Source organism: Falco cherrug, chromosome 1 (assembly GCF_023634085.1).
Source record: "Falco cherrug isolate bFalChe1 chromosome 1, bFalChe1.pri, whole genome shotgun sequence".
Lineage (NCBI taxonomy): Eukaryota > Metazoa > Chordata > Aves > Falconiformes > Falconidae > Falco > Falco cherrug.
The window spans coordinates 26,999,134-27,026,501 of NC_073697.1; the positions used below are offsets into that span (position 1 = coordinate 26,999,134).

Genomic DNA, 27,368 nt, shown 5'->3' on the forward strand with positions numbered 1-27,368 from the left:
CTGGCAACATGCCCCCTCAGATGTGGCCCACCCACATGCCTCCATAGATCTTCCCCACAAGATTCTTACAGCTTACAGAGTATGTCCATGCCCCGTAGATTCCCTCCCCGTCTCCCTGATGTATGGTGTATTTTCCATTGAGGTGTGGGAGAGAAAGGCTGAAGACCTGATTCAGTGTTCCAAGGGCTCTCCAGCACTCAGGGCCTAACAGGGCAGACCAGCCCAGGAGGAGGTAAAGACTCCTGGATCCTCTGAAGGTCCTAACTGTCATTCAGGACAAAGACAGGCCCTGTTTATGGGAAAGACTCTCCGGGCTAATCCTCAAGACAGCACCTCCCAGCTCCATACCATGTAGAAGCCACTCAGCTTATAGGAATAAAGGAACTTTATCTCCTGACCTATCCCACAAAATTAATGGTGGCAACTAATGAGAAGCCACTGCTAGCCCAGCCAGGCCCCATGATGCAGAAAGTCAAGCAACATCAAGAGGGTCCTTCCCCATGAGGGTTTTCAAGAAGATTCTGTGCCACCAGCAACACCCACAGTAGCACAGGACTTCACCAAACAGCACAATGCCTTTGTGCCAGTCTCCAAGCATCCAGACAACTGAAATACAAAAAACACCACAAGGCAGCTAAAGGAGAAACCCCAGAATTATCGATCTCAAATCTGAGTGCAAAACTGAACTCGTCTTGCCCATCTTTAGCACAGAGCAGCAAGTATATTTTGAAAACAAACTCTACCCCACCCATCTATAAAGAAGGAAAAAACGTTACCAAAACAATACTCCAAATACAGTATTCTCTCTCTGAGGAAGAAATGAACAGCACGTGATGTGTAATAACATCCTTTAGTGGGTGTCAGAGAAACAGCAGCGCTGGTAGAGGGCACAGTAAAAGCTGCCGCCGCCATCACTCTATGACATTGGCAAGGGCACCACCTATTGTCAAGCTGCCCAACGCATTCCACCAGCCGACTTTCATGATTTGGGCTGAAAATTTCTGTTGCCTCAAGCAGTATTTTTATTTTACCACACTTGACTTTTCAGCCTTAAAGTTCAAATAATTTCCATAAGTAAGGACCGACTAAAATACTCTGTTTCTCGTATTTAAATAGGAAGAAGGACTCCTAGAAATCCCCAGAGTGCCGTCAGGGAGCAAACTCCCAGCTACAAGCAGACAGGAGCCCAGAGCCAGCCCAGCACACAGAGGAAATAAGGGCGTGAACTGGAATAGAAGCTGGTGAATCAGGATGGACTGCTCCAGGAAAGGCAGGAGTTAGGCTGGGTCTTTCCACACCTGCGAACTGCTGTCCTGCCTCCAGAGAGAAGCCAAGTCCAGTAGCAGTACCTCCACTTCATAACACGGCAATTTGAGAGACTGATCGCTAAGCTGGATGTTGAGCCACACAGCCAGAGCAGGGAGTCCTGCCAATTCTGTGGTCCAGTAGCTGTGGCTCAGAATCAGCCATGTCAGATCTAAGCCAGCATCTGCCAAGCTTTCATGTGCTCCCAAAACCCGTTTTCTCTGCTCTCTTGAACAGCTTATTAGTTATAGAGCTTTGCTGTGCAAATGCACAAACCCGGCTTGTTTCTGCAGTCCACCCATGCCACAAGGCAACGAAGTCATAGGAATGAAAGGCAGTTATCCTCAACCTGAGCTAACAAAATAAGCTGGACTCTAGCCAGCATTTTGCTCTCACATGTCTTTCCACACTTCAGGAACATGGCACAGGAGTATCTGCACTTCATCTGCATAGAGCAGGCTTGGGAAAAGCCAGGCTTACTAGCTCTGAATCCACAATAACAGCAACTATGCTTCCTCAGGATCCGACCTGCCACTGCCCCTAACCTAAGGAGTCTTGCTACATGAGGTTTCCCCAGAACGCTTCCCTCCCCCAAACTTTCATCCTTACAGTGGTCACACCTGCCCCTCCCTTTGACATACACCACTGCCCTCACTCTCCCACAAAATAAGCTAGGCCTGAACAGCATCTCTTCACCCTCTTCAGACCAAACACCCCACACAGCCCCCCCGAAACTATGACCCTCATTTTCAGTAATGTGGGCATTCAGCTTTCACTTGCAACACTTAAAATCAGGCCACAAATCTGTTCCTTTTTACACCTGCAGATGGTATCCTGAAGTCATAAAATCACAGAATCATTTATTTAGGTTGGAAAAGACCTTTAAGATCATCAAGGCAAGTGGCTTTCATGCAGAACCCCAGACTACTATTTGACAAAATTTGATTCAAGCTGAAATGTAGTCATCCAAGGAAAGACAGAAGCCTATTAACTGTGGCAAAAATCCTTTATTAAACTAGATTTTGTAAACTCCTTTTCACATTAGAAATTTTAAATGCAAATTACAAAACTGTATTTCATTAAAAAATGAAAGTTATAGTTAACAGCAAAATTACAACTTCATACAGATTAAAAAAATCTTTTTATTTTAATTTAAAAATAGACACTGATATCTTCCAATGTACTGGTCCTAACAGCTTTTACAGCTGGTAGCTGCAATGCTAGCTCTCTTCACATGCATATTCACATACAGTCATTTAAACCTCTGCACAGTTTATTTAGCTAAAATAGCATGAACAGTTGGGCTTTGGTTGGGTTTTCTGTGAGGGTTTTTTAAGAGAACATGATACCTTGGGAATTGTGGTAAGTCAATGAACTCTTCTTTGTTATGGTGTTCATACTCTGTCCTCTCCCCAGCTCTGCAAAGAGGGCAATATTCTGGAAATGTGAATTGCATTTGAAGACGTAAGCATCAGTAATGTAAAGTCTATGTATAATTTCACATATTACATTTATGATGATCCTTCTTTGCCATTATAAACAATGAAATTATTCTCGTCTACCCAACATATTTTGTGGCAAGATTAAATAACAATTCAGTTACATTTCATGTCCTCAAGTAAAAACTTCTACAATGTGTTCTGCTAAGCATGTAAAGATCTTTCCTGATGTCGTACGTGTTCACAACAGTGATATTCCAGATGTTCTAGGTTATGACTAGAGCATTTGGACATTGTTTAAACAGGGATTCCCAAGTCACAACGGTTTCCAACAGCCACAAAAAAATGCCAGTTAAACTTTGCCTGAGATGTCCCTTCAACAGACCTACAAAAACATCAAGTTGAATAAAATTGTACCACGTACTATTAAAAGCAAAAGCCAAAGTCACTGAAGTATTTTCAAGATATCTTGAAATATTTTTTTTAAAAATCGCTTTTGCCCTACTACTTTCACAATCAGCTGAAATATATTTTTAAACACATACTTAGGAAAACAACTGTCTTCGTTGCACCTCTCAGCCTTTTTTTTTTTCTTTACTGTAAGATTACTCATTAATGCCAGCACAAGCATTAAATTTTGTATTAATAAAAGATAATTTTCCTAAATTAAAAATTGGGGTAGATGTTAAAACGTTTTGTAAAAAAGAAACGAAAAGTCACATATTAAAGGCTACTAGTCACCACAACCACACGCTGTTGAAGAATAGAATAAAAAGTGGTACACAAAAGTAGGTATTGAACAGTCACACATTATTTCAGAGTGCTGGTGGCAATACTGCTAAGTGTTACTTTAATTAAAAGTATACGATGATACAGAATTTACACAGTACCTCAGGATTCTCACTGATGTAACTGTAAAAGACATCAGAAAGGCTGCAATTTCTGCAATGTAACCTACTTTGAAATACCATTTTGAAACAATTATACTTGATAGAATTCATCCCACTATATATTATAAAAAAGTCAAAGAAATACAAGAAGTCCAGTGGGTTCTTTCTGGACAGTTTGGCAAGTAGCTGAAGGCATGGAGGTCCCTATTAATAAAAGTCTACTTTCTTTCTCTCTGTGGACTGATCTGCTGCATTCTGTACCCAGCTCAGCACAGCTTCTAAGCACATGCTTAAGATTCTATAGAAGGAGAAAATATAATGAGCTCAGCTTTTTTCAAGTTGGAACTTCCATGCCTCACCTTGAGTTGCTGAAGCTGACAGAGGTTCTGCCGCTAACTTCAATACCGGCAAGAATGGTTCTGCCTATGTTACAATTTTAAGTCACTGTCTTCCATCAAAGTTCAGCCTCTAATCAAAACAATTTCTACTAGGCGAATGATCAACCTATAGCCAGATAGGCTATTCAGAGTACCTTAGTGAACCTCAACCTGCACCCAAAAGGACAACGGAGAGAGGGAGAGAGAGTACTCCAAATTGGTCTTAATCTATGTAATCCTCTGGTGACTTTGACAGACTGAAGAAAACAAACTCTCCTAAGTAATGGGTGGGGCTGAGGTTTTGCCCTGAACATTTTTTATGCATTTATCCAAACTGGACCAAGAGAAAAAACAGTATGGAAGGACACTGAACCTCGGTGGGAACAGCTTCTTTTCGGAAGTCCTAGCCCTCTTCCCGAGTCTGCTTATGCACTTTTAATGGTTGTCTTTTGAACTGAAATCTAAGCTGTCTTTGTCCATGTTGGGAATGGTGTGAAGGTCCCCTCCCGAAACAACCAGAAGAGTTGGTACTTCCCTGTTTACAAGCACATCACTGTAGGGCTTGGGCACCGAGCAGCTCAACGCAACACTTCTGAGCATACACAGAGACCTTTTCTGGGCAACTCAGCCACCCAGGCCAACCAACAGGGACTACACTGTAAAGAGCTGCACCTCCATTTGTTATGAACAGTAGCCCTAAGGAAAACCTGTTCAGTGGTCCAAAAGAAAGATCCTAGCCCCGCTGAGGCAATTCTAGCACCTGCAGCCCTGGCCCGCTGATAGTCTGGAACTGCTGCCTCAATCCAAGAGCCCAAATAACATCTCAGACCATTTTAGGCACTGTCACAGAGGATGGAGCATGGGCCTCACCACACAGAACACTGTGTGCCGACAGAAAGAGCTCTGCTAGTGCTGTTTGGGGAGCACAGATGTTTTTGCATTTCACTCACTGGTTACCAGAACAGCCAAGAGAGGAAGAAAATAACACAAGACATAATTCAGATGAACTAAGTATCCACAAAAAATAACCTTATTATGACAGCCCACCATTCCAGTAAGAGTCCCTTTGATTATTCAAGCCATTCTTCCACTGGAATTCACCATGTACAGATCATTGTATCTATTGAAGCATGACAAACTCATTCTTAAGGCTACCATACATTGCATTCACTGTGTTGCAGTAAATATGGATATTCAGGAAATATGTCTTTCAGTTTGTCAGCAACTTATACAGACACATTTTCAAGTGAAACCTATTTCTGTGCACAGCTTTTCTCACAGAAGTTCCTCGCTTATTGCTACACATGCACATAAATGGCAGAACTTGCACTCACATATGGGTTCATATGCAAATTCTATGTGCATGTTGAGCCTGGATAAAATTTACTGCAAAAGTGGTTTAAAATGAAGAAACCAATACTGTCCCATTAAGCCCTGACCTATTAATATTATTCCTAATACACAATTCTTATCAGTTCTGAAAAAGCCTTACAACAAAAATGTGTATGCCTTTCAAGAGGCAAAGATGTAAATGAAAGTAATAACGCAATCTAGAAGATATTTCTATTAAAAAACTGTTCTGATTGCTTACTGGAAACATCTGACAAAGTACAGATGTTTATATTTCATTGAGGGGGGTGTCATTCGGGATTTCCCCCACACACACACAAGTATTTCTAGATGCTGATGCAACACCACCACCACCAGAATAACTTCTGTACTCCCAAGATCTTCCAGTTAGGCAATTGCTACTGTAGTATCAGCATTCGCTTTCATGTTAAAAATACATTTTAAATGTCTCATAGACAATCATATTTTCTACAAGGAAATCACCACGTTTAATACACACAGAATGAAGACACATCACTACTGGACACCTGTAAAGTGAAACAGTACTCAATTTGCTCCATTTAAAAAGCCGTAAAGGAAGAAACACTTTTAATCTGGTAGATATTGAAAAAAGTAAGGGAATTTCCTGCAAAATCACAGTATTAACTATGTGTAAGTAGCGACTGAACTACAGCACTGTTATTTTTCCCTTTAACAGGTCACAGTAAGTCTGCAAAATTACCACACAGCTGGTCTTGATGCACAGTCCCTTATATGCAACTTCCATCATTATCAGGAGAAATATAGAATGGAATAAGGACAATTGAACTGGTCGACCCATCACAAAATAACCCCTAAAAAGACATCAAACTTTTGAAGAAACCTGGAAAAATTTAGCACTCAGTTGTAACTGGATTTGAAATATCAGTAGTTGCCGAAGTCCCATCTTTACTGTGCCCTTCTGAAGGGTTTAGCGCAAAGCTCTGAATCACAAGATAATTTCTTACAAGTACTATGTTTTAAAAGCACAAAATCCACAGCAATTGATGTGTGAGGGTCAAAATACATAGACTGGGTATGCTGAAAAGATAGTTATATTTAAAAATTGTACCTTAACTTCCCTTTAAAACATCATATACTGCTCAGCAGAATTCTTAATCTGCATTTCTGAGACTTCAAATCCTGTGTCTTCTTTTGCAGGTTCAAAAAAGGATCCACTCCACACAAAAATTTTCTTGGAAACACACTGACAAAAGCACTTGCTGTAAATTCGAGATCATTTCTAATAAAATATCATCCTTTAAAACAATTACAAAATACTATTGCAGTTGTTCAAAAAGTTTTTAGCTGTAATCGACACCTCAGTTGCTACATTCTTCTTCTCTTCTCAACAACCCTTCAATTCAGCATGACTTTCAGGCAGCCTGGTTTTATTTCTGTGAACCTGTGATAGAAGAAAAGATGAAGCTTCAACATGAAAGCTACATACAATGCCATCTCCTCCTTCAACCCTCATCAAACATATTGAAAGTGATAAGGTTCTCAGTCAAGTATGTGTGCATGTGAGAATCATGGAAATCAGCATCATGTCCTTTGGATGCAACAGTGAAGGAGGATTTTACAAGGTCTGGACAGGCGAAGAGCTGGAAACAGCAGGAACTACAAAAGAAGATTCAAGGCGTGGGTGGAAAAAAAAAAAAGCTGTCCAATATTCTTGGGTTATATTCATTCTGCTCCTCTTTTCCTGCTCCCCTTTCATTCCCTCTTTCAAAACAGACTTTCTCCCTTGTCTTCTGCAGAAAGTAAAAAGGAAACAGGAAGGGAAATCTTCACTATTTCCAAGTCCCACTTTCGCAGTCACCTTCATACACTCCTTTAAAGAAAAAGCAGCAAACACACTGATGCTAGCCCAGACTTGCTAAATTACTGTCCCACATAAGAAGCTGAGTGCTAAAGCAGGTATTAGAGACCAATAAAAAGCAGGATTAACAACTTTTCACAGTAAAGCTGGTGACCTTGAGTGGAAATATGTAATTAAACTGTGTAAGCTAAGTTTAATTCATAGTGTTTTCATCTATCTCAGAGGAAAGGACCTAATATTTAATAGGTGCCCCATGTAAGATGGTATTGTGTCACACAATTGCATTGGATTTATGAAACAGCAGAACTACTTTAATCTGAAACAGCAGACCTGCCTTAATCTGTTTAGTAGTTTAACAGTACTCTAGAACTAACTTAAATTTTCAGTTAATTAAACACGGGTTAAGAAAAAAATGTATCAGTAACAAAAATCTAAACTCACCTGAAGTTGTGGTTTGTGAGGTATCTGATAGCTGCTGGTCTGATGCGAGCAACTCCTCCCTGACTATGGCTTCCTCTTCCCGTGATCACACAGAGATATGGTTTACCACCAGTCTGCTGGTACTCTGTAACAGCACGGATCATAACGGTTAAAATTTTCCCTCAGCAGAGACTTCACATTCAGTACAACCTTTCCAACCATTCTTCTGAAAACTCTCACTAGTGATTTAGAACATTGCTTTCCATGTTGGCTATGCATCTTTTACATAAACATAGACATTTTTCCCCTCTTCTGAAAAAGATATTCTGAAAAAAATATAATCAAGCTTTTTAAAACTATATTGCTTGCAATATGCATGTTGCGATGATCACAAAATCCTTCTAATTTCATAGCAGCTTCACTGTTTCTATCATCTAATCTTCACTTGGAATTTACATCCTGTGATGTCAATTAAAATGAGAAAATAAAGAGGTGGGTGTAATTTAGGTAAATTTTAAGTGACACTTCTTTCTGCTGTTTCATGCTTCATCTTAAATTAATGTGAATATAAGAAATAACGTTCTATTGGATAAAGAAAAGAAGAAGGAAAATATAAATCCACACAGTTTTTGACATTTAAATCACACTTATTTGGACTAACTTCTGCTATGTTGGAACATGTGAATCAACAGATGAACATTATCACATGAGCTTTAGTAGGGTGTCTAGCCCTAATAACAAAAGAAAATGCTCTTCTCCCAGAGATCACAGAAACCTAAATTGACTAAGAGTTTGAAAAAGGAGGAAAAATATAAATTAAACTGGATTCTACAACAAGCCAAGATTTGTCAGTTCAAGATTATCAGTTCACATGGCATCTTTCCTCAGCTACCTACCCCCGCTCCTTGCTTAACTTTATTTGGGTTTTATATTAGTTTACTGTTAGTTCTGCCAGCACTAAGTGCCCACTATTGATCCCTTTGTCATGTACGTCACTGAAATTAATTTTTTTTTTTAGATTTAGGTGAATGGGCTGAACAGAGAGCCCCTACCATCATTCCAAGACTCCTGATGCAAGTGCAGCTCAGGAAATTTAGCTCTAAAAAGCATTGGGTTACAGCTTAAAGTATACAAACATCATCTTAGGAAAAGCACAAGATAATTAAATTGCATTATCTCTGATGTATACTGAAAGAAAAGGATTATTGAAGGCTCTGCTGAACACTTTTGTTTCTACTGTGTGGAGTAGCTGTTTCAAAAAACTAGGTTTGTGCAGTGGTACCTTGCGTAAGAAATATTTCTTATAAAAGCATTCCCAGTATGCTTAAATTTATAAGGTAAACTAATAACACAGAAAATGTATCTTTTTACAGCAAGAACACTCATGAAGTATTTGAACACTCCACTGGGAGAAAAAACAGGCCCTCAAGCAAAACTGCACAAAATGACATTTATGGAAGCAGTAGTATCCTGATCTCAAGAGATCCTGCTGACAAATTGATACAGAAGTTACTGATAGCTCAAATCACACGCTTTCATGTCAAAGTTGAAGACAATATAATCATCGTGGTTAGAATTCCAGGATAATGATTCTTCTTTAAAGATTAAAAAAGCAACATAGTTCTGACAAAGCAATGCAAAGATGACACTAATGTCTGCATTACCACCTCTGTTAAAATGCCAGGAAGGATTGATCAAGTCTTCAGTAAAGAAAAATAAAAGTAAAGGATAAATGAGAAGGAAAAAGAAGATATACAAAGAAGCATGGGGGAGGGGGGCAGGGCGCAAGACAGAGAACAAAATGAATCGTTGTCATGTCAAAGAAAAACAATTCCATGGAGGAACTTTGAAAATAAAAACAATAAAAAAGCCAGTGGTTTTCCCATGTTATTAAATTACATTCAGTCCATCCGATATTGCCATGTATTGTGATTTCTTATTAGAAAATTAGGAGAATAACTTTTAGGGGGCAAGAATTACTAGCTTAATCCTACCTTCACTTTTTTCATGCAGCACTCTGGACAACTGATTCACAGCTTCATCCACATGGAGACCATGCAGATCCAACACATTCATAGGCAACAAGGAAGTATTTACTTTCTCAAAGATTTGCACAGCAGCAGCATGGTTGGCTTCCTTCATCTTCTGCTCATGAAGGCGACCCTTTATTCATAAGCACAGCAACTATTACATACCAAGACATAATCTAACATATATAACATAATCCACACTGGTCACTGGGTTCAAAATGACAGTACTGGCAAGGTGCTTTTAGCTCACAGTTTGAAGTAGTAAAATTTATAATCATGACAGAACTTCTGGAAGAGGCTCAGCGAGACCTATTCACAAGGAAATTTCAAGAAATCTGTTCTTAAGAAACTACTCAAAGCTGGCACAAAGAAGAAATTATAACAAAAGCTTTACAAGAAAGAAAAAAAGGCAGAAAAGGCACAAAACCATAAGGTCTGTACATAAGCTAAAAAGTTAAAACTCCATGCTGATTTTCAGACTTATTATCCTAAGAACAGAATTCTACCTTCTGCAAGTACTTGCCAAAAATTTAATGAAACGTTGTCAGAGAAACTTCCCATCAGCCCAGGAAAAACCTGCTAGGTGTTACAGTTGAGGTTAATTCTTCTGAACCTATTCCCTAAAAATCAGACAAGCCAATGGCAAACACTTTTTTTTTTTTTTTTAAATAGTTGCCCATTATCTCTGCTAGTATTTTTGACAGACCTTTTATGACTGACAAGGTCAGTACAGTCCCTACTGGAATTAGGAGCAAAGAGAAGTACAGGGTTATTCACATTACGCAGTGAACAAACACCAGCTATTTCCCATGAACCTTGCAGTGATAGCACCTGAGGGACTGAAACAACAAATCATGTCTTTGAAGATCTGCAGGCACATTCTGAAAAGGAATGGAAGACTTAACTCCAGGTATTGGACTGACAAGGGCTCAAGAGAATAGAAGTGACAGTCTGTCTTACACTTTCTTAAAATGGCTCATCTGAAGTGTGTTAGTGTCAGACCAGAGACACCAGCCCCGTAAGTCTCACTTGCAGAGGATTCCCAAGACAGGCTAAGGCCACCAAGCACAAAGTATTTTTCATTAATAAAGATAGTTTAGCCTTTCTATTACCCAAAATAAAATATATCATAAATTTCCAGATTGTACTCATTGTTATGGCTAAAAACAAAAGCAAGACAGTAAGTAAGAAATTAGATTGCTATTTAAAATCATGCAGGCCTTTGTTTAGAATCTCTCCAAACTTCAAGAATATATAAATCAAGGACATGAGGAGTTCATTACTGTCCTGGTTTTGGACAAGGACAATAAAGACCAATAATATTTCCTACATGCATAGTCACAGTCTAAACATTTAGAGTGATACGTTACACCAATTGTGTGAAAGCTTTTTTAAGATAGTAAGCAAATTTGAGTGATTCATTCTTATATTTATGTTCTCTCAAAATGCAATTCATAATCTAGAATTAAATGCTTCTATAACGTGAATTCTAACCAAAATTTTGTATGTTATTAGATCAAGGAAAAGCGACAGCCTTTGAAGATATTTGTAACAGAAATTTTTAAGAGTAAATGGAAGGATCTTCTGTGAAAGCACCAAAAAAACAATGTACAGGAATGGTTACAAGAACAGTTGATACTTATAATCAAGAACATGATCAACAGCAACAACCAACAGTAACTAAGCCAGTATACACAGAGAAATGTGCTAGAATCAAGACCAGAGAGTCTGTGCCCCAAGGCCAGAGCACGCAAGACTGATCAGCAACAGATCTATGCTCCAAAACCAGATGGATGGCGATAAGCATGGCATAGAATACTACACCTTGTTTATCTCAACTCAAGGCAGACTGTAGCCATACAGTCAGAATGAGGAAGCAAAGACCGCAGGCAGCCATCTTGCCCAAGACTCATGGAGGATGAAGCAAACAAGATTCTGAAGCAAAAGATCACATCTTAATACCTGTCTCACTCCTAAAAAGTACAAAGGACACGTCTAAAAACACTTCATCACCAGTTAAGAGGAAACCATGGGACATATGGTGGATTCAAAAATTGATGTTTGCTGCAGTCCATGTCACATGAGTGAGCCTGGCCAGACCACACGGACACAATCTTGGTGCTTCACAAATATGTGGATGTGGGAGTAAGATCTATGAGAAAATGACTGCGTGTGACTGAGCACTGTATCACCTTTCATGAGGTCTCGCACTGAATTTGGTTACATTAGTTTCCTGTATCAGTACCATTACTAGTGAAAGGGAGTTTGGTTCTGAGGTGATACTCAATATAAGGCTTACACAGGGAACAATAATTAAGCAAATTTATCAACTCTAGTAGGCACAATGTTTTTCTTATCGCTTCCAATTCAGTATTTAAGTACCTCTCTAAATTCAGGCAAAAAGCACAACATGTGCATTCACCTACCTGATGTGCATAAAATACTGCCACAGGCTTCATACCCATGCGGTAGGCCTCCCCAGCCTTTTTCAAACATTCCTGTCTCTTTTGCTGGTGACAAAAAGCTTCTGCTCTTAAATCATCATATTGTGGATACTCAAATTCTTGAAATATTTCACTCAAAGGATCATCCTCTTCCTTACTTTTTTTCACCTGTAGGAATTTGCAATGTTGAAACTAAGTATGAATTGTAGGATGCTTTCATTAACATAGCTTTGGATATGTTTGGAACTAATATTTAAAAAAAAAAAACCCAAACATAAAAATACCTTTTTCTCCCGGTTCTTTGCAGCACTGTAGGAAGAAACAATTTCATTTTGCTGAATACTTTCTTGAGCTATAACTGTTTTTACAGGATCTGCCTCCAGAACACAGTTCAGAAACTGCTCAGTTTGTTCTAAAGAGTAGCTGTAAAGGATAAGTAAAATCTGTGACTTTACAAATAAATTAATAGCTGCTACATTTATTAAAATTCATATTACAAACCTTGATATTGTTACAAAAAGAGATGACAATGGAAATAAAGCACTGGAATGGAATTTTCCACCTTACTACAGAAAGGCTTGCAGACCTACTGGCCTGCATTACTGGCATCTACATACATACAGTCTTGGTTGACTGAAACATAATTCAGGGGCACTTGAATATTAAATGGACAATGAAATACTAAAGTAAATTGCATCCTACCTTAATCAAACAGACCTTAGTTTAGAAGCAAGCACTGCTTTTTGGGCTGGATAAATTACCTCATCTCAAATCTTCTCTAGCCAGGCTTAGACAGTACAAACTGGTTTAAAACTAGCTCAGTTTTCTGAAACCATTATGCAGGAAAATCCTTGTATTTCCAGAAAGATTTGTTAATTAATTTAATGAAATGAGAATAGAACATCAATTGCCATCAGATTTCTAATAAGCCCTTTCTTCTTTCTTTTTCTTGCTGTTCAGTAAGCACACAAGAGGAAGACTGATCAAAAGTAAAGATAGATTTTGGGAAAGGAAACACTATGACAAGAATTTAGAATGTGAAAAACAAGAGATGGTGAAATGTTTGAGCTATAGAAATGGATGAAGAACATATTTTAAACATCCCATAAGGAAGAGTTTTGATAACCAGAACAAGCAGAAAGACTGACAAGCAGATGTGAAAACTCACATATAGAGACAGACATTCAATTGACCAAGGATGAAAAAAGAATTTTCTCTTGGAAAAAAAATTTCAGTTCTCAGGAACTTGGATTTAAGGTGATAGCTACATAAGCCAGAAATACAATGCAGAACATAGAGAATGTCAGCAGGAAGAGATGGAGAGATGGTTCATTCCTTCAAAGCTGCTGTAGTAACCAGCAAAGTACTCACAGCTACCATCAGGTAATAGTAGTTTTCCTCTTAGGCAAACGCCATTTTCTGTGAACCCACTATTACCACTCCCACTAATTTCTTCTACTTCACTTAAAACACAGCTCTAGATCAAATATGCAGTTCCACTGACAGTCAGTCAGAGGTCAACAGCCAGAGACATCCTTCTAATGAGAAACCCGTCTACTCCAAAAAAAAAAAAAGTCTACACAGAATTTTTATACCCTTTTTTGGCTTTTAAGACCAGCTAGTTTTGCCTTTATTTATATCTACAAAAAGTGTGCCTGTTTGGAAAAAGCCATTCTTTATCAGTATCTTAAGACAGTAAATGTACACTGTAGAGTATTACTGAGTACCGTTTTTACAAAGAACTTCAAAGATTTCTTACTTGTTGTCCTTGAAGACATCCATTAAGAAATTTTGATTAATAGTTGGAAACATCTCAAAAAGTTGTTTCTCCTTTAGTTTAGCAGCACAGTCTTTTCTAGCCATAGAAGAAATACGATTCTACCCAGAAGACAAAGGAAAAGTATTACACGTTCTTGATTAGAACAAAACACAGGAACAGTGGAGCCAATGCAACTTTTCTGTTATTTGTTAAGATTTAAAAAGTATCTACTCGGCAGGTATGCACCCACAGCAATGACAATATGCCAATATCAACCTGCCTCACTGATTTATGAGAATAAAGTAGGGACAGGTGAGTTGTTTTATACACCACTGCAGTACTCTGCGGTGATCTGAAGTGACTCAGCTGGAACTCCCTCATAACTTGGAAAAAGCAACAAATTTTTTTATGAGGAACTGCAGTTTTGGAATGCATTTCCTGCTAGTCTATATAGTCCAATGCTAAGCTTGTGCAAAGTCCACCTCTCTATATTGCAGGCCTAGGGCTGAAACAACATTTTATTATTAAACAGCATAGGCAATTTTGTGTTGGTGTATCTGCAGTTGTACTGTAATAAATATTCCTATTTGTGAAGTCATGCTGAGAAGAAAACATAATTATAGCCCAGAATAAATCAGACTGATCATTCCAACACTCAGATTTAAAAAAAAAAAAAAAAGTAGTGGCCAAAAGAAAGCCAAGCTCCACGAATCCAAACTGAAAATAAAGCTGCAGACATCACAGTTGTTATTATCAGTAAGCCACATACATGCAGTTCAAGGAAAGAATGGCTTGTGGATTCTTTCTAAGTACAGGCTAATCCATCCAACTTTCTATACAAGTACAAACAAAGCTCCTCTTTTTTAGGACAGCTACTTATCAAAGACAATTACAAGTAAAAATGCCTGTTCCGAAAAACTGCCGGCAGCAGAGGGCAGTGTTATGTACACACCAACCAGACGGGGTATGGGAACTGTATGAAAGATACAGAATTAACAAAAATCTTTTTTAAAGTTACTGTTTTCTGACAAGTGGGTACAGAAACCTGTTTGAGATTAACCTCAAGTACTTCTTTTAATGTCTCATCTGTTAGGAATGTTGAGGGTTCTTACAAAAAATATTGAAATGAATTCAATCCACTGCTAAACAAACAAGGCATGGAGCTAATTAGGAACTTTTTTGATATCACTTTCCCAGTAGATCCTTGTTTTCAGTAAGCAATCAAAAAAAAAAAATTCAACCAAACACAAATGCTAACCTGTATAGTGAAATGCACCATGATCTGTTTGTGAAACAATAAAAATATTACATTTTAAAATTAGATTTACATTTTTAAAACAGAAACATCTACCACAAGCAAACTCCTGTATCACAGTAATCAACAATACTACTTTGCATGCATTTGTCTCTACGAATTCAGGCTGTAATCAGCAGCACAAAGCCGAGTCACCAGATAAGACATAGCCTGTTTCATTAACAGTTAAAAAATACAAACTACATAAAAAACTGATGCTATCCATACCAGGTCTTGTTTCTCCTGCATAGCTTTTTCTTCGGAAATTATTTGTCTGAGAGAAACTTTCTGAATCTGAGCATTCCAGTGATCCATAAAAGGAAAAACATCTGATGATGCTGGTTTTTTAGTCTGTATGTCACTACATGAGCCTGAAGCTCCACTCATTTTTTTCTTCTGTATTTTACTGTTTGCATTCTGAGATAACAGCATTTCCGAGTCGTCTGTATTTATCTGTTGAATCACAGTAGGACCTTCAAAATCAATAAAAATGAGGTGACAAATAAAACTATTATTATCTTATTTATGCAAGTGAAGACAAAATAATTAAGGTAAGTTTTTCAACCTAGATAGTTTGGGCATTGTTAAAACAATATTATTAATGCTAAAACAGAAAACAACACACTGTTTTCATCTTCCTCACTTTTATTTTCTGAAAACTATCTTGTCATCTTTATCTGTTTTTTAGAACAAAAGCAAAACCATCACACTCACCAAATTTTCAACTGCCAAGACATATCTTACAGCTGTAAACTACTTGCACATACATTAGGTGGGGAGGTTTGTTTACTTTTTTAAGGGAATTATTGACTCATGAGTTTACATGTTTACCTGCCTTTCCTCTACGCTTAAGGACAGATGCTTAACAATCCGTTTACGCTACAAGTTAATACTAACAGCACTGTTTGGTCATGCGAGTGGAGAGTTTGCAATCCAAGTCTTCACCCAGGTCCCATGCAAGAGTAGTGGGGTTCTGCTGTAAAGGGACATTTCTTCTGGGAGCTGAATGAAAACTGGATTGCCAAAGGTTTTAACACATTTTAAACAAAGCATACATCTTCCTGCCAAATCAGTTCTTCTGACAAGGACAAACAGTGTGTGAATGTTGTATTCCTCACCTCCTTCCCTCACCTACAAAAACCTGACTCTACTAGTAATTCTCTGGCTCCACCTTTTCTTGCCACAGAGATTACAGAAGTCCCACCGAACAGCAATCTGATCCAGTCAGGACTTTCTTTTTAAGTTCTCTGAAGTAGACAAAATGACAGGCTTTTTGCTTGCATCTACCTGGGACCAGTGATTCTGCTTATAATTAACTTTCCCACACACACCCCTCCATAAGAGAACAGTAAATAGAACCAAGGACAATAAGTAAAAGCTTAGCTTAATAAATTAATCCATCATTTTTTAATAGAATATTTGCAACTTCTGAAGTTTCAAAGAAATATTTTTATAACAAAAATTAAGTATTTTTACAGTTAAGAGAAAACTTTAACATACCTGCTGCAAACAACTTAGATGATTCATCTCTCCTCTGACGCTTCTAAAAAAATAGTAAACCACCATATTATAAGCAAGCTATAAATTTTGCAGTGAGACTTCCTAAGTGTTATCTTCTAAGTAAACCAGCTTCAAAATAATGTCTCACAGTATTTCTCAAAGATTGGATATTTAAAAATAAATATATTTAAGAAAAATAATTATGAAGTGAAGTTAAGAAGATAAAACTATCTTTCCAAAAACAGATCAAACCAGAGGAACTTGCCCCACTGCTAAGATTTCATAACCTTAATTAAATAAACCAAACACAAATTTGGCCGAAAAGCATTCAGTTTCATAAGGGTATGAAGGAACGGAGGTTAGAGAACTCTTCTCAACAAATGTACATGGAAATGTTTTGAATACATAATTATTCATAAAGAACTCTTCTTACGTGTCTAGAAGTCAATAATGATTTTTGGCCAGTGGAATTTTTGATTAATCTTGTAGTGAAATTGTGCATAATGATCCTTCTTTTTTAAGAATCTTGGTTGCATGATGAGACATTCATGACATGCAGTTTCTTCATCCCTTAAACTGTCTCTCAACAGATCTGATGATTATGACACACTGATATACTCCAAATATTTCATAAACTGCTCTTGTATTTTATCATTCTTCTTGCAAAGATACTTATATCTTACACATTTAGACCAACACATAAGGAGACAAATACTCTGACAAAGTGCAAGCATGCCACACCACATATGTAAGCAAGAAATCTACTAACCAGAATAGATTCTTTCCATTTTTCATGAATCACTTTTGCCAAATTCAGATCAATATGAACCACACAATCCTCAACAGTTAGTGATCCTTAGGGAAGAAAGAAAATATATTCATAAAGGGTTCCATTAAAACTTATCTATGCAAAAAAAAGTACAGTAGCCTAGACTTATTAATTTGAATTTTGGTGATTTTGCATGAACTGTCATGCCTAAGAAAAACTTGAGCAATTTCCAAATTAAAAAAATAAAAAAATCATTCCACACAGAACTCATTAATCTGGTGTTCAAAAACTCAGAAAATATAGGAAAAAACAAGTACCATTAATTGTATCTTGTTGAAATATGACTACCTGAACAACTACAGGCTTTGTTCTCTTTTCCATTTTTCTAGCAGAACCTTCTTTTACAAACCCACTGTTAATTTACAATTTCATTTGTGAAACTGTGATTCCCCCCATTTTATTACAACCCACATGCAACTGCTTTTATGTAACACAACATACTTGCCACTGCCCAAACAGAAGTCACATCCCTCCTTTCAAACACACAAACACAGAGAAGCAAACTCCAAGTATCCCCTCTAATGAAAGGAAAGGTCAGGAATTATCAAGGTGTCATAAGGGTACACCTAAAAGATCTTTCTGATACTGTTTCTCACCCTTTCAAAAATAAAAAGGTAAGTACATATGTATCAAATAAAAAGGCAGGGCATATGTCAGACACAATGAAACACCCTTCTGCTATCAAAAACAAACTTTTTTTTTGGAGGAGGAGGAGGTAGGCATGGAAGTAAAGAGGCCAGCAGTCAAACCCACCCATAAATCAGGGTTTCACATCAGGTAATCTTCAGGAGAAAAGAGAAAAATGGGGGGAAAAAAAAGGGGGAGGGGGGGTAGAGAACAAGCAAGCTATATATCCTTTGTGTTTTCTTTTCCTCCTTTTTCTAAGAGTCTTTAACTTTTGTGATACACGTTCAAGCTACTTATGGCTTCCTTCATCATACTCTCTCAGCAGACTAGTCTGTTTTCATCTCCTAAGTATAGCCACACTTCTCTCTAAACCATTCATCTTCTCCTTTCCTAATTTAACTAATGCCTAAAGGTTTCTTTCTTTTTCCCTAACCAGTCAAAAATTTCACCTTCCTCACTACCTTAACATCCCTTCAGAGTCTGAATATAGGCTCAAAGGCCTGTTGCTCAAATTGCAAACAAGCCAATATATTTTCTTATGGTTTTAAAGTATTTGCATGTACAAAAAGACAAAGGCAGAATGTAGCACTACTGCATTTATATTTTATGGCATGCTTAGTTCAGTTCCATTTTTGGATTAACAACAGCAAACAACAGTATCACGAGGAGTTGTGCAAATCTGTTCCCTAAAAATCAAGCAGGAACGGAAAGAAGCACAGGCAAAGGAATAAAGGTTTTCTTACCCAAACTGAGTTTTTTCATAAAAATATGGATATAATTATGCTTGTACCTGCATCAATGCCAACAGGCCCAAATATTTCTTTCAGTTGAAGTGCCAGTTCAGGAGGTAATGTTAGTTCTAGGCAATCTATATTGAAGGCTGCATGTGATGCTGGTATACAGCTTTGTGTCTTGGCTTTAGCTTCATCCCAGCTTGGAGTTTCAACTTCTCCTTTACCACACACCTTCCCGGAACTCCCCTGGGTTTCTTTATCCACCTCCAGTTCTTTGTCATTCCTAGGACCGACCAAAGGTGCATGATCCATTTCCAGTAAGGAAGCAGTCACTTGTTCTGCACTGCTCACTGAAGGGTTACTGCCACTTTCGTTATTTAATACAAATTTCAGATTAGTAGAAGTTGTGCTAGGATCATGAGGCAAAGTCACAGGTATACAGAAACCTGCATCAAGTTGTGAGACTGATGGCTTATTTATAGTTTCTTCAACAGGACTCTCAGACTCTATCTTCTGCTTTCCTGAAACAGACAGCTCAATGACTACTGCTGCTGAGCTGCCTGCATCAGTTCTAGGGGCTGCATCTCCAGAATTCAGTTCTGACAAATCATTCCATGAAGCAGCAGTCAACGAGTCACAGACATCATTGTCTGTCACAGTTGCCATGGTAGCATTTTCTGCAGTGCTCAGTGATGAGCTCTTGTCTTCTGAAGGCTCAGAGATACAACCAGCCCCAATTCTTTGTGGCATTTGTTGGCAGTCTTTGAGATTCTCACCATACTTTGTACTTGCCTTGGAATCAAGGTCTGCGACAACTGGCCCAGCTTCTCTAACTTGAAAGCATTCAGCATCAACATCTTTGCATAACTTTTCATCAGAGTCTAACAGCAGACCTGTGGCCCAGACTATGTCTTTGTTACATCTTTCATACAGATCTTTCAGAGCTTCAAATGGAACAGACTCAAAGAGCTTACATAGCATATTTAGCTTTTCAGACTCATCAATATTGGTAAATTCACTTTCTTCCACTAATGTACTTTTATCATACATAACTCGATAGGGTATTTTTTCCTGAGAATTTGAGGCATTATCTATACCTTTCGGTTTGAAGCCATCAAGCCTGCCATGCAATACTTTGGCAGTCTCAGGAAAAAACATTTTCTTTTCTAATCTCCACAGAAGAGCAAAGTCCTGTGATTCAGTCTGCGAATAACGACTACATAAGCATGCATCCTGATTCTTTTCTGCTGCATTAAGTATAGAGAAGTGTTCCTCTTCTTTGGGCTGGGGCAAATTGTTGTTTGTAAAAGTGAGTGCTAATTTGTGATGTTTCCTCATTCTTTTACTTTGCTGGGGTTTTTTCTCACCTATTGTTTCACTAGCTACTGTTTCAGATTGGTACATATGCAAACTTGTATCTGGTTGCTCTGCGGTATTCATAGGTGTCCCACGAAGCACATCTACAGTCTCAAGAGCATTTCTATTAATGTCACCTTCAGTACTTCGACCTTCATCGGACTGATTTAGACTTGTCTTTCTCACTCTCCTTGACCTTTGTTGTCTCTGTTCTAATGAGCCTGACACAGGCCAATGTCCTACCATTTGCAGTTCCAGAGTAACTTTATCTGAACTAACAGAGGAACAGCTAGAGGCTAGATTTTCTTCTTCATGTTCTTTTTCAACAGTACAGGTCCCAGGCACACCCACTTGCTCTTTACCTAACTCAGGATGCTGCTGACTGGAAGTTTTATGTTCTTTATCACTCTTCAGAGAAGATTTTTCTAGTCTTCTAGCTCTTTTGACTCTCTGTCCCATTGTTTGTTCTACAGGCCAGTCACCCAGAAAGTTTAGTAGTTCTGGTTTTCCTGACGTGTCAAAAGCTGAACTGCTTGGTTCCACTGTGTTACTACTTTGTGTTGATTTTGGTTCCATACATATTTCATGAGACTCTTCAGCTTCAGCTTGAACGTTGAGAATGTTATCACTGTGCTCCTCAATTCCTCCTGTATGCAAGCACACTGTCTCTTTAGTTGAGTTCACATCAATCTCATCCACTTGTGTTTCCGTATTTTTTTCTGGTTTTTCCCCCTTTTCTTCTTTCTTCTTCAAGGGCAGTTCTTTTTCTATACAACCTGACAAATAATCATCCAGGTCATCTAGAACAGTGCTGTTCTCAGAATTGTGTTCCACTGAGTTATTTTCTGTTTCTTTTTCCTCTTTCTGAAAACATTCAGAATCACAGTTACTTTCTAATGTTAAAGAAGTCCTGGGAAAAGTTTTATTATCTTCAGCTAATTCAAGAGGCTCCACATCAGAAACTAAAGAGTTTTCTTCCTTTACCTCAGAACGTGCCTCTCTCTTTCTGAAAGACAAATTGGAATGAAAGATAAACCCATTTCAAACCTTCTTTAAGCACTTGTCCACATTTTTTATTTTAGCTTGGCTATTTAATATTTTCAAATTACAGACCAGAAACCATCTTTTAGGACACTAATCATCCAGCTGGAGAACTTCAGTGAGAGGAAAACAAATTTAAGACAAGTTAGCTCTAACCTCAACACTCCTTTATAAAAAATGAGCTAAGCAAAGCAGAACTTTCCTTGCTAAGTATCCATTTTTTACTTCAGCATATGGCTAAGAATACTTTCTCAGGCATCTATTTTCCCCCATTCCCAGCATTCAGTTATGTACCGAAGGACTCTGCTGCTGGACATTTCCTCCTTCAGATCAGCAAATGTGGTAAATATGCTTCTATTTAATGACTGTTGCTCTCTCCTGATGGCTCAATGCTAAAGTCAGTCTAGAAAATAGCTAGGAGAATGTGTGCCATTTCTTTTCATACCATTTCTCACAACCAACTACATTCCATTATCAATGCCCACCTCATTTCAAATACATTAAGCATGCAAAAAACAAATTAAATAGCAACAACAATAAAATCTGATTTTCTATGCATTATTATAATGCATATACAGCATTGTTCAGATTAGCCACTACCAAATAGTTGTGTATACAACCAAAATAAATCTAGACAAGTCTAAATTAAATATACTGGAGAGCAAGTAGATAACTCATTACTACTGCATGAAGAATCCACCTTCTACCACAAAGACATCATCTAACACCAACACACAAACTCAGAAAAAGCAATGTGCTTGTATTTGGGACTACATTCTTCTGAAAAGCATTTCATAAATTTTAGAAGCTTTTTATCTACAACATACACCCAACAGCACATTTCTAAGGTAAGAGAAAGTCAATGAAGATTTTCTTATTGTAAAGTAACACACAGACACACTAGAAGGTTTTCAAAAAACATTGGAAAGTTGACAAGATCCCTTGACTGCTTATTTCTAGAAATCCTGAAATTCTTAAAAATGAAAAATTAAGAACACTAGGTAGTGTATTTCTTTTTATTATTTAACTGATTTTTATAATGCATTCATCACTGTTCAACATTATTATCCAGGTTCTATTGCTATGAGGTTTGAATTTTTAGCCTTTTATTTAAGACTACAAAGCTAGTAAAAGAATCTAACCTATGGCTTTCCTCCTGACAAGGACCTTCACTCCAGCCAGCAGCTTCCGATTTGTCTGGGACTGAAGAACCCAATATTGAACTAACAGTAAGGCAGCATTCGTATCGTTCCAACATACTTCTGATCTTTTCTTTAGATACACCATGAATGTTTCGCCTATGAATTTAAAAAAAAAAAAGCAAACATCGAAAAAGAAACATTTCAGATTTGTATTTTACAGTGAGAATACACATTCTCTAAAAGAGAATAATTTAGTAAGTTTACAGGAAGACTAACCAGAGAATTCAGGGGGCCAGGGCAAAAGCTGTCAAACAGCAGTTCTTTGTCTGCCAGTGCACTAAGGCATTCCAAACAGGTTATCTCAGACAAATTGCTGCTCCACTTGACTTCTCCACCCCACCTGGTGGCCCTATTCTGCAATAGGATGTTTTCCTTAAAACTAAAATCTAAAACTACCAATAATGCATCTTCTTCAAATAACTACCAGAAACACACCACATCAAATCCTGACAGTGATGCAGGATATTAAACCAGGTATGGAAGATTTCTGAATTCAGTCTTCCTCCTCTGGTTTTGCCAAACTAAGAACTCCTCGAGCCTTGAGGAAAACCTATTTGCCTATTTGGATACACTTTGGCTAGAAATTTTCACTGACGCTGTTAAACACCGACTAGTAGTACACTCTGCAGCAGTTCCATCCAGAACAAGTGGATCCTTCTAAGGATGGCAAAACAGAAATTGAAGGAGAAAATGTTTAAGTTCTATTTTAGGAAAGAAAATCCTCTTCCTTACCTCACTTGAAAAGTGGCCAACCTTAAGTTAAGCATGCAAATTCAGATGAAAACGGATATTTTGAATACAAATTAGGAATACAAAATAACTTATGTTCAAAGTGACCTCCAGAGGCCACATACTCTGAGGAGGTACGGCTAAAGCACATTCTCTAGAGATTGTCAAATTTTGAATATCCCTAATGACTAGAAGTCTACAAACTCTCTGGGCAAACCCTTTCAGTGCCTGACCACCCTCAAAGTAAGTTTTGGGGGTTTATTTTATGTAATCAAAATATACAAAGTTCCAACTTGCTTATGTTTGTTTTGTCCTATCCCTCCACAATTCTCAGAAGAGATCTTTTTAGTCTTCTCTATAATCTCTCAAAAGGTAGCTGAAGACAACAATACGATCCTTCCTTAAGAGTTCTCTTCTTAAGTCTGAACAAACTACTGTTGATCAATTCAGTATCATCTGCAAATCTGCTGACAGTTCACTGTGTCCCAACACCCAAGTCATAAAAAGGACATTAAACAGTAGTGGCCCTTAGTATCCATCCTAGAGAGACATCAGCCTCCTCTTCTTCGACTTTGAACCACACTGATCATACCCTTTGAAATGGCATCCAGCCGATCTTCTAGGTACCTTATTATTCCCTTACACAAGGTTTACATCTTGCCTATTTTGGCTTTAAGTAATGGCTCTATGACTGTGTAAAAGGTTCTGCTAAAGAAAAGGTAAACAGTGAGGGAGAAGCACAGGGGTTTGTCCCTCTCAGGCCATGAGATGCTGATTGCCTCACACTCAGTCATAGTAGAAACATTCCAAGTAGGGCAACAGACCATCCAGATGCAAAACTAGCCACAACCTGACAGCATTTTTGCAACCTCAGGAACCCAAAGAGTCACTGTACCTTAAATGCAAAGTAACTGCAATCATGAAAACATCACATAGTATCTATTTCTAATAGTATCTTTTGTATGTAATTAGAATAAAGTGACAAGGAAAAAAAATCTCGTAATACATATAAAATCCCACAAAAGTTAATACTGTAGGGAAAAACATTATTAAAAAGCTACTTACTATCACAGAAATCTTGACTGATATCTTGCTACTTCACCAGCCACTGTACTGATACCTTTTTAAAAATCACAGTTTATAGACTGTGAAAGATACACAATCTAATACGAAATTTTCCTTCACATTCTTACCTTTCAAGTTCTTTTGGTTTAAACTTCCACCAAGTGTCTGGTTCTCGAAACATGACTTTATATTTGAACTGCTGAGCCTGAATAAAACAGATTAAAAAACAGAACAAGCCATTTCACCCATTTCATATTTCTATGAAAAAGCACACCTATATAGCCTGCTTCTTTTAATGCTGGTGGGGTTTTTTTATTTTTCATAACCAATTAAACATTGAAGTAACATACTTCCGTTCAGTGTTTCGTTTGTGATTATATAAATGGAGATTTTTAAAAACATGTATGTTTTTGTATTTACTGTAAAATTAATGTGTGCCATGATCACAGAAAAAAAGTCACTGTGTCATCCCTTTAAATGTTCGGCATTCTTGACTCAGAGAAGGTAGAACATCTCCTCTTCCCAAGTACAGTACGCATGTGCCTCTTTTCTCAAGACAGAGAAAAGCTCACTGCTTACATTCAGAGCTAACCAGATGCGAGCCAGTTCCAAAACAAGCAACTCGGTTCCATTAACACAGCTACTGTGGACAGCCTTCCTGCCACATGGGGAACTTGACAGGGTTGCAAGTAGCTGGTCCTTATATGGTCCAGTCTCATCATGACAGAAAAGGAGCCCGAAGTCTAATCAGGAGAAACACTGTGAGTACCGTGCCATTTCTCTCCATTCCTGTTTTCAGGAAAAATTCTTACCACCTTACCAAACCCTGCACTTCCTGGAAGAACTTTTATTGTATCTTTATTTCAGTATACAGCAAAATAAAAAATTAAATTGTGAAAGAACTGTTAATCTGACAATTGTTAATAAATGCAAGAATAATAAAATAAAAAAATTATTAATAAAAATTATCTGTGTTAAGACCCACTGTTCAGTATCCATTACCACATGCAGCACATGTAGAGCATCTGCAGTTCTACGTACGACACACTGATTTATTTCTATACTATGGTAGGAGAAATTCCAGATGTACTTTATAATATTACTTCCAAAATATTATTAAATATTATTTCTGTTAATCAAACAATGCAATTCTATAAGCATAAAAAATACTAAAACTACCAACCAAAATGGCGAATGATCAACAGCAAAGTAAGAGCTAGAATCTAAAAGTGCTGATGCCCATTTCAAAACTATTAAGCTAGAAGCTGAGAAGCTCCAGAAAACTGAAGTATGAGAAATCTGTAACAGTTCACCAAGTTCTTTCAATCATTGAATGTAACTTCTGAAGTTAAGCATGGATTGCATTTACTTAGTACTAAATAAAAGCAGATCACTTTTAGTCACTAAATAAAAGCACTACACTACTAAAATAAAATAGTGCAGGTGTATTATATTGATTACATCACTTCAATAAAATTTAAGTAAATCTGCATAACTTCAAGCAAGCTAGAAACATTTGATAACTCTAGCCCTCCAGCTGGTCAGCTGGTATCTGTCTCTGTCATATTTAGGATGAAATTAAGACTGAGTTTTCAAGTTTCACGGAGCATCAAGCATCACTCTTATTAATTAGTGCTGATTATATTTTAACAGTAGCTTATAATTTGACTGATCATATAAAAGAGGAACATAATTCAGTTTCCCCAACGATATTTATTTTTGCTCCCAAGTGCAAAGCACTTGGCTTTATCAGTTGGAAATTAGGCCAGGTCAATACTCAAGGAGTGCACAGAATATGACACTGGGTAACATGATTCCATGTACTGTTTTGGGTTTTTTTTAATCTTCAGACTTCCTGGTGGAATAACAGCTAGACTGAGAAAGACAATCTCATTTTAAAACATATGTTGCTGCCATGCTGGTCAATAATCCCTTTTACATTGATCAAATTGTAATACTAACCAAAGAAACATAAGGCTTCATCTCCCATGCTTGTATGTTTGTGTTGTCTATTATTATAGGAGAGATTCTCATTTCAAATGCTTCTTTGGCTGAAAGACACACATGTACAAAAGAATGTGATGTAGTTAATTTCATTATAATAGGGTGGAAACATAACATTTATACTAATTCTCTAAATTTGTAGTATTTTTTAAAGTAGACAGTCCATAATGATTAACCACTGTGTAAAGAACTCTTGCCACAGCTTGATCTGTTTTGAGGCCCTCTTTTTATTTTAGAAATCCCAACAACCCCCCGGTAAAGCTACTGAGATATGGCATTAATTCTTTTGAATTAACGTATGTATGATAGTCAAGGAATGAAAATGCAAATGTAAAATGCACCAAGATGACTAATCAATCAGTAAATTAAACTACAAAAAAAAAAGCTACATGATCACCTTAAAGTGGACTTCTTTGTTGCATACAAAATTCTTGGCTTTATAACAGTCTTAAGATTAGTCCACTCTGTAAACTGCATAAAATATGAAAAATCAAAATAATTATTGTAATTTAAATACACAGTAATGAAAAGTTTAGAATCACTAGCTTTGAGATGCAGCACCATGTTTCTGTAGATATGTTACAATGCATCTGAACAATCAAAGTTATTGTTGAATCACACATTTGTTATTAACACATTTCTCCACTGGTTCAAAATTTGACAGTAGAAAAGTGATCATGGTTCAAATTCAGCAACTAAAAGCTTAAAAAAAAAAGTTGTGCTATGGTGAGCTTAACAGAAGTCACTATCAAAAAATACACCGATTATGGAAAGGGAAAAAAAATATTATTGTTTTCCTCCTATAATTTTGTTTTAAATTTGCCAACAATTTAGTGCTCAAGAGAAAAAAAAATAACCAAGAGCAGGAAAATATCTGTGTAAGTATTATTTGTATCAACATCCTTGTTACTTATCACATATGCATATATAATGGCTCATCTCAAAAGAAAAATTTCTGGGAGATGGTATAGATTACCACTCCAGAAATGGGACACAACCCAAAATACATACCATGACAAAATCTGAAGACAAGGACACTGGGATTTTTAATTGCAAAACACACAATGGACAGATGACTTCTGAGTTTGTGCTCATACTCTTTTTACACACATGTATTAAAAAATACTTCTATG

General features: G+C 37.3%; 1 protein-coding gene across 6 annotated transcripts in view; it reads right to left on the minus strand.

The window, feature by feature from the left end:
• Positions 1-2,297: 2,297 nt before the first annotated feature.
• Positions 2,298-27,368, minus strand: part of N4BP2 (NEDD4 binding protein 2) — a 43,989-nt gene continuing 18,918 nt past the window's right edge. For all 6 annotated transcript variants that reach the window (XM_055724550.1, XM_055724539.1, XM_055724556.1 and 3 more), the window contains 13 exons: positions 26,194-26,282; positions 24,360-24,436; positions 22,378-22,533; positions 18,895-21,200; positions 17,418-17,503; positions 16,649-16,691; positions 15,377-15,621; positions 13,855-13,973; positions 12,380-12,518; positions 12,078-12,263; positions 9,616-9,784; positions 7,643-7,766; positions 2,298-6,784 (listed from right to left, as the gene is read on the minus strand). In XM_055724550.1, coding sequence (XP_055580525.1) covers positions 6,739-6,784; positions 7,643-7,766; positions 9,616-9,784; positions 12,078-12,263; positions 12,380-12,518; positions 13,855-13,973; positions 15,377-15,621; positions 16,649-16,691; positions 17,418-17,503; positions 18,895-21,200; positions 22,378-22,533; positions 24,360-24,436; positions 26,194-26,282 — 3,785 coding nt within the window. In that variant the 3' untranslated portion in view covers positions 2,298-6,738. The remainder of the gene's footprint in view (positions 6,785-7,642; positions 7,767-9,615; positions 9,785-12,077; positions 12,264-12,379; positions 12,519-13,854; positions 13,974-15,376; positions 15,622-16,648; positions 16,692-17,417; positions 17,504-18,894; positions 21,201-22,377; positions 22,534-24,359; positions 24,437-26,193; positions 26,283-27,368) is intronic.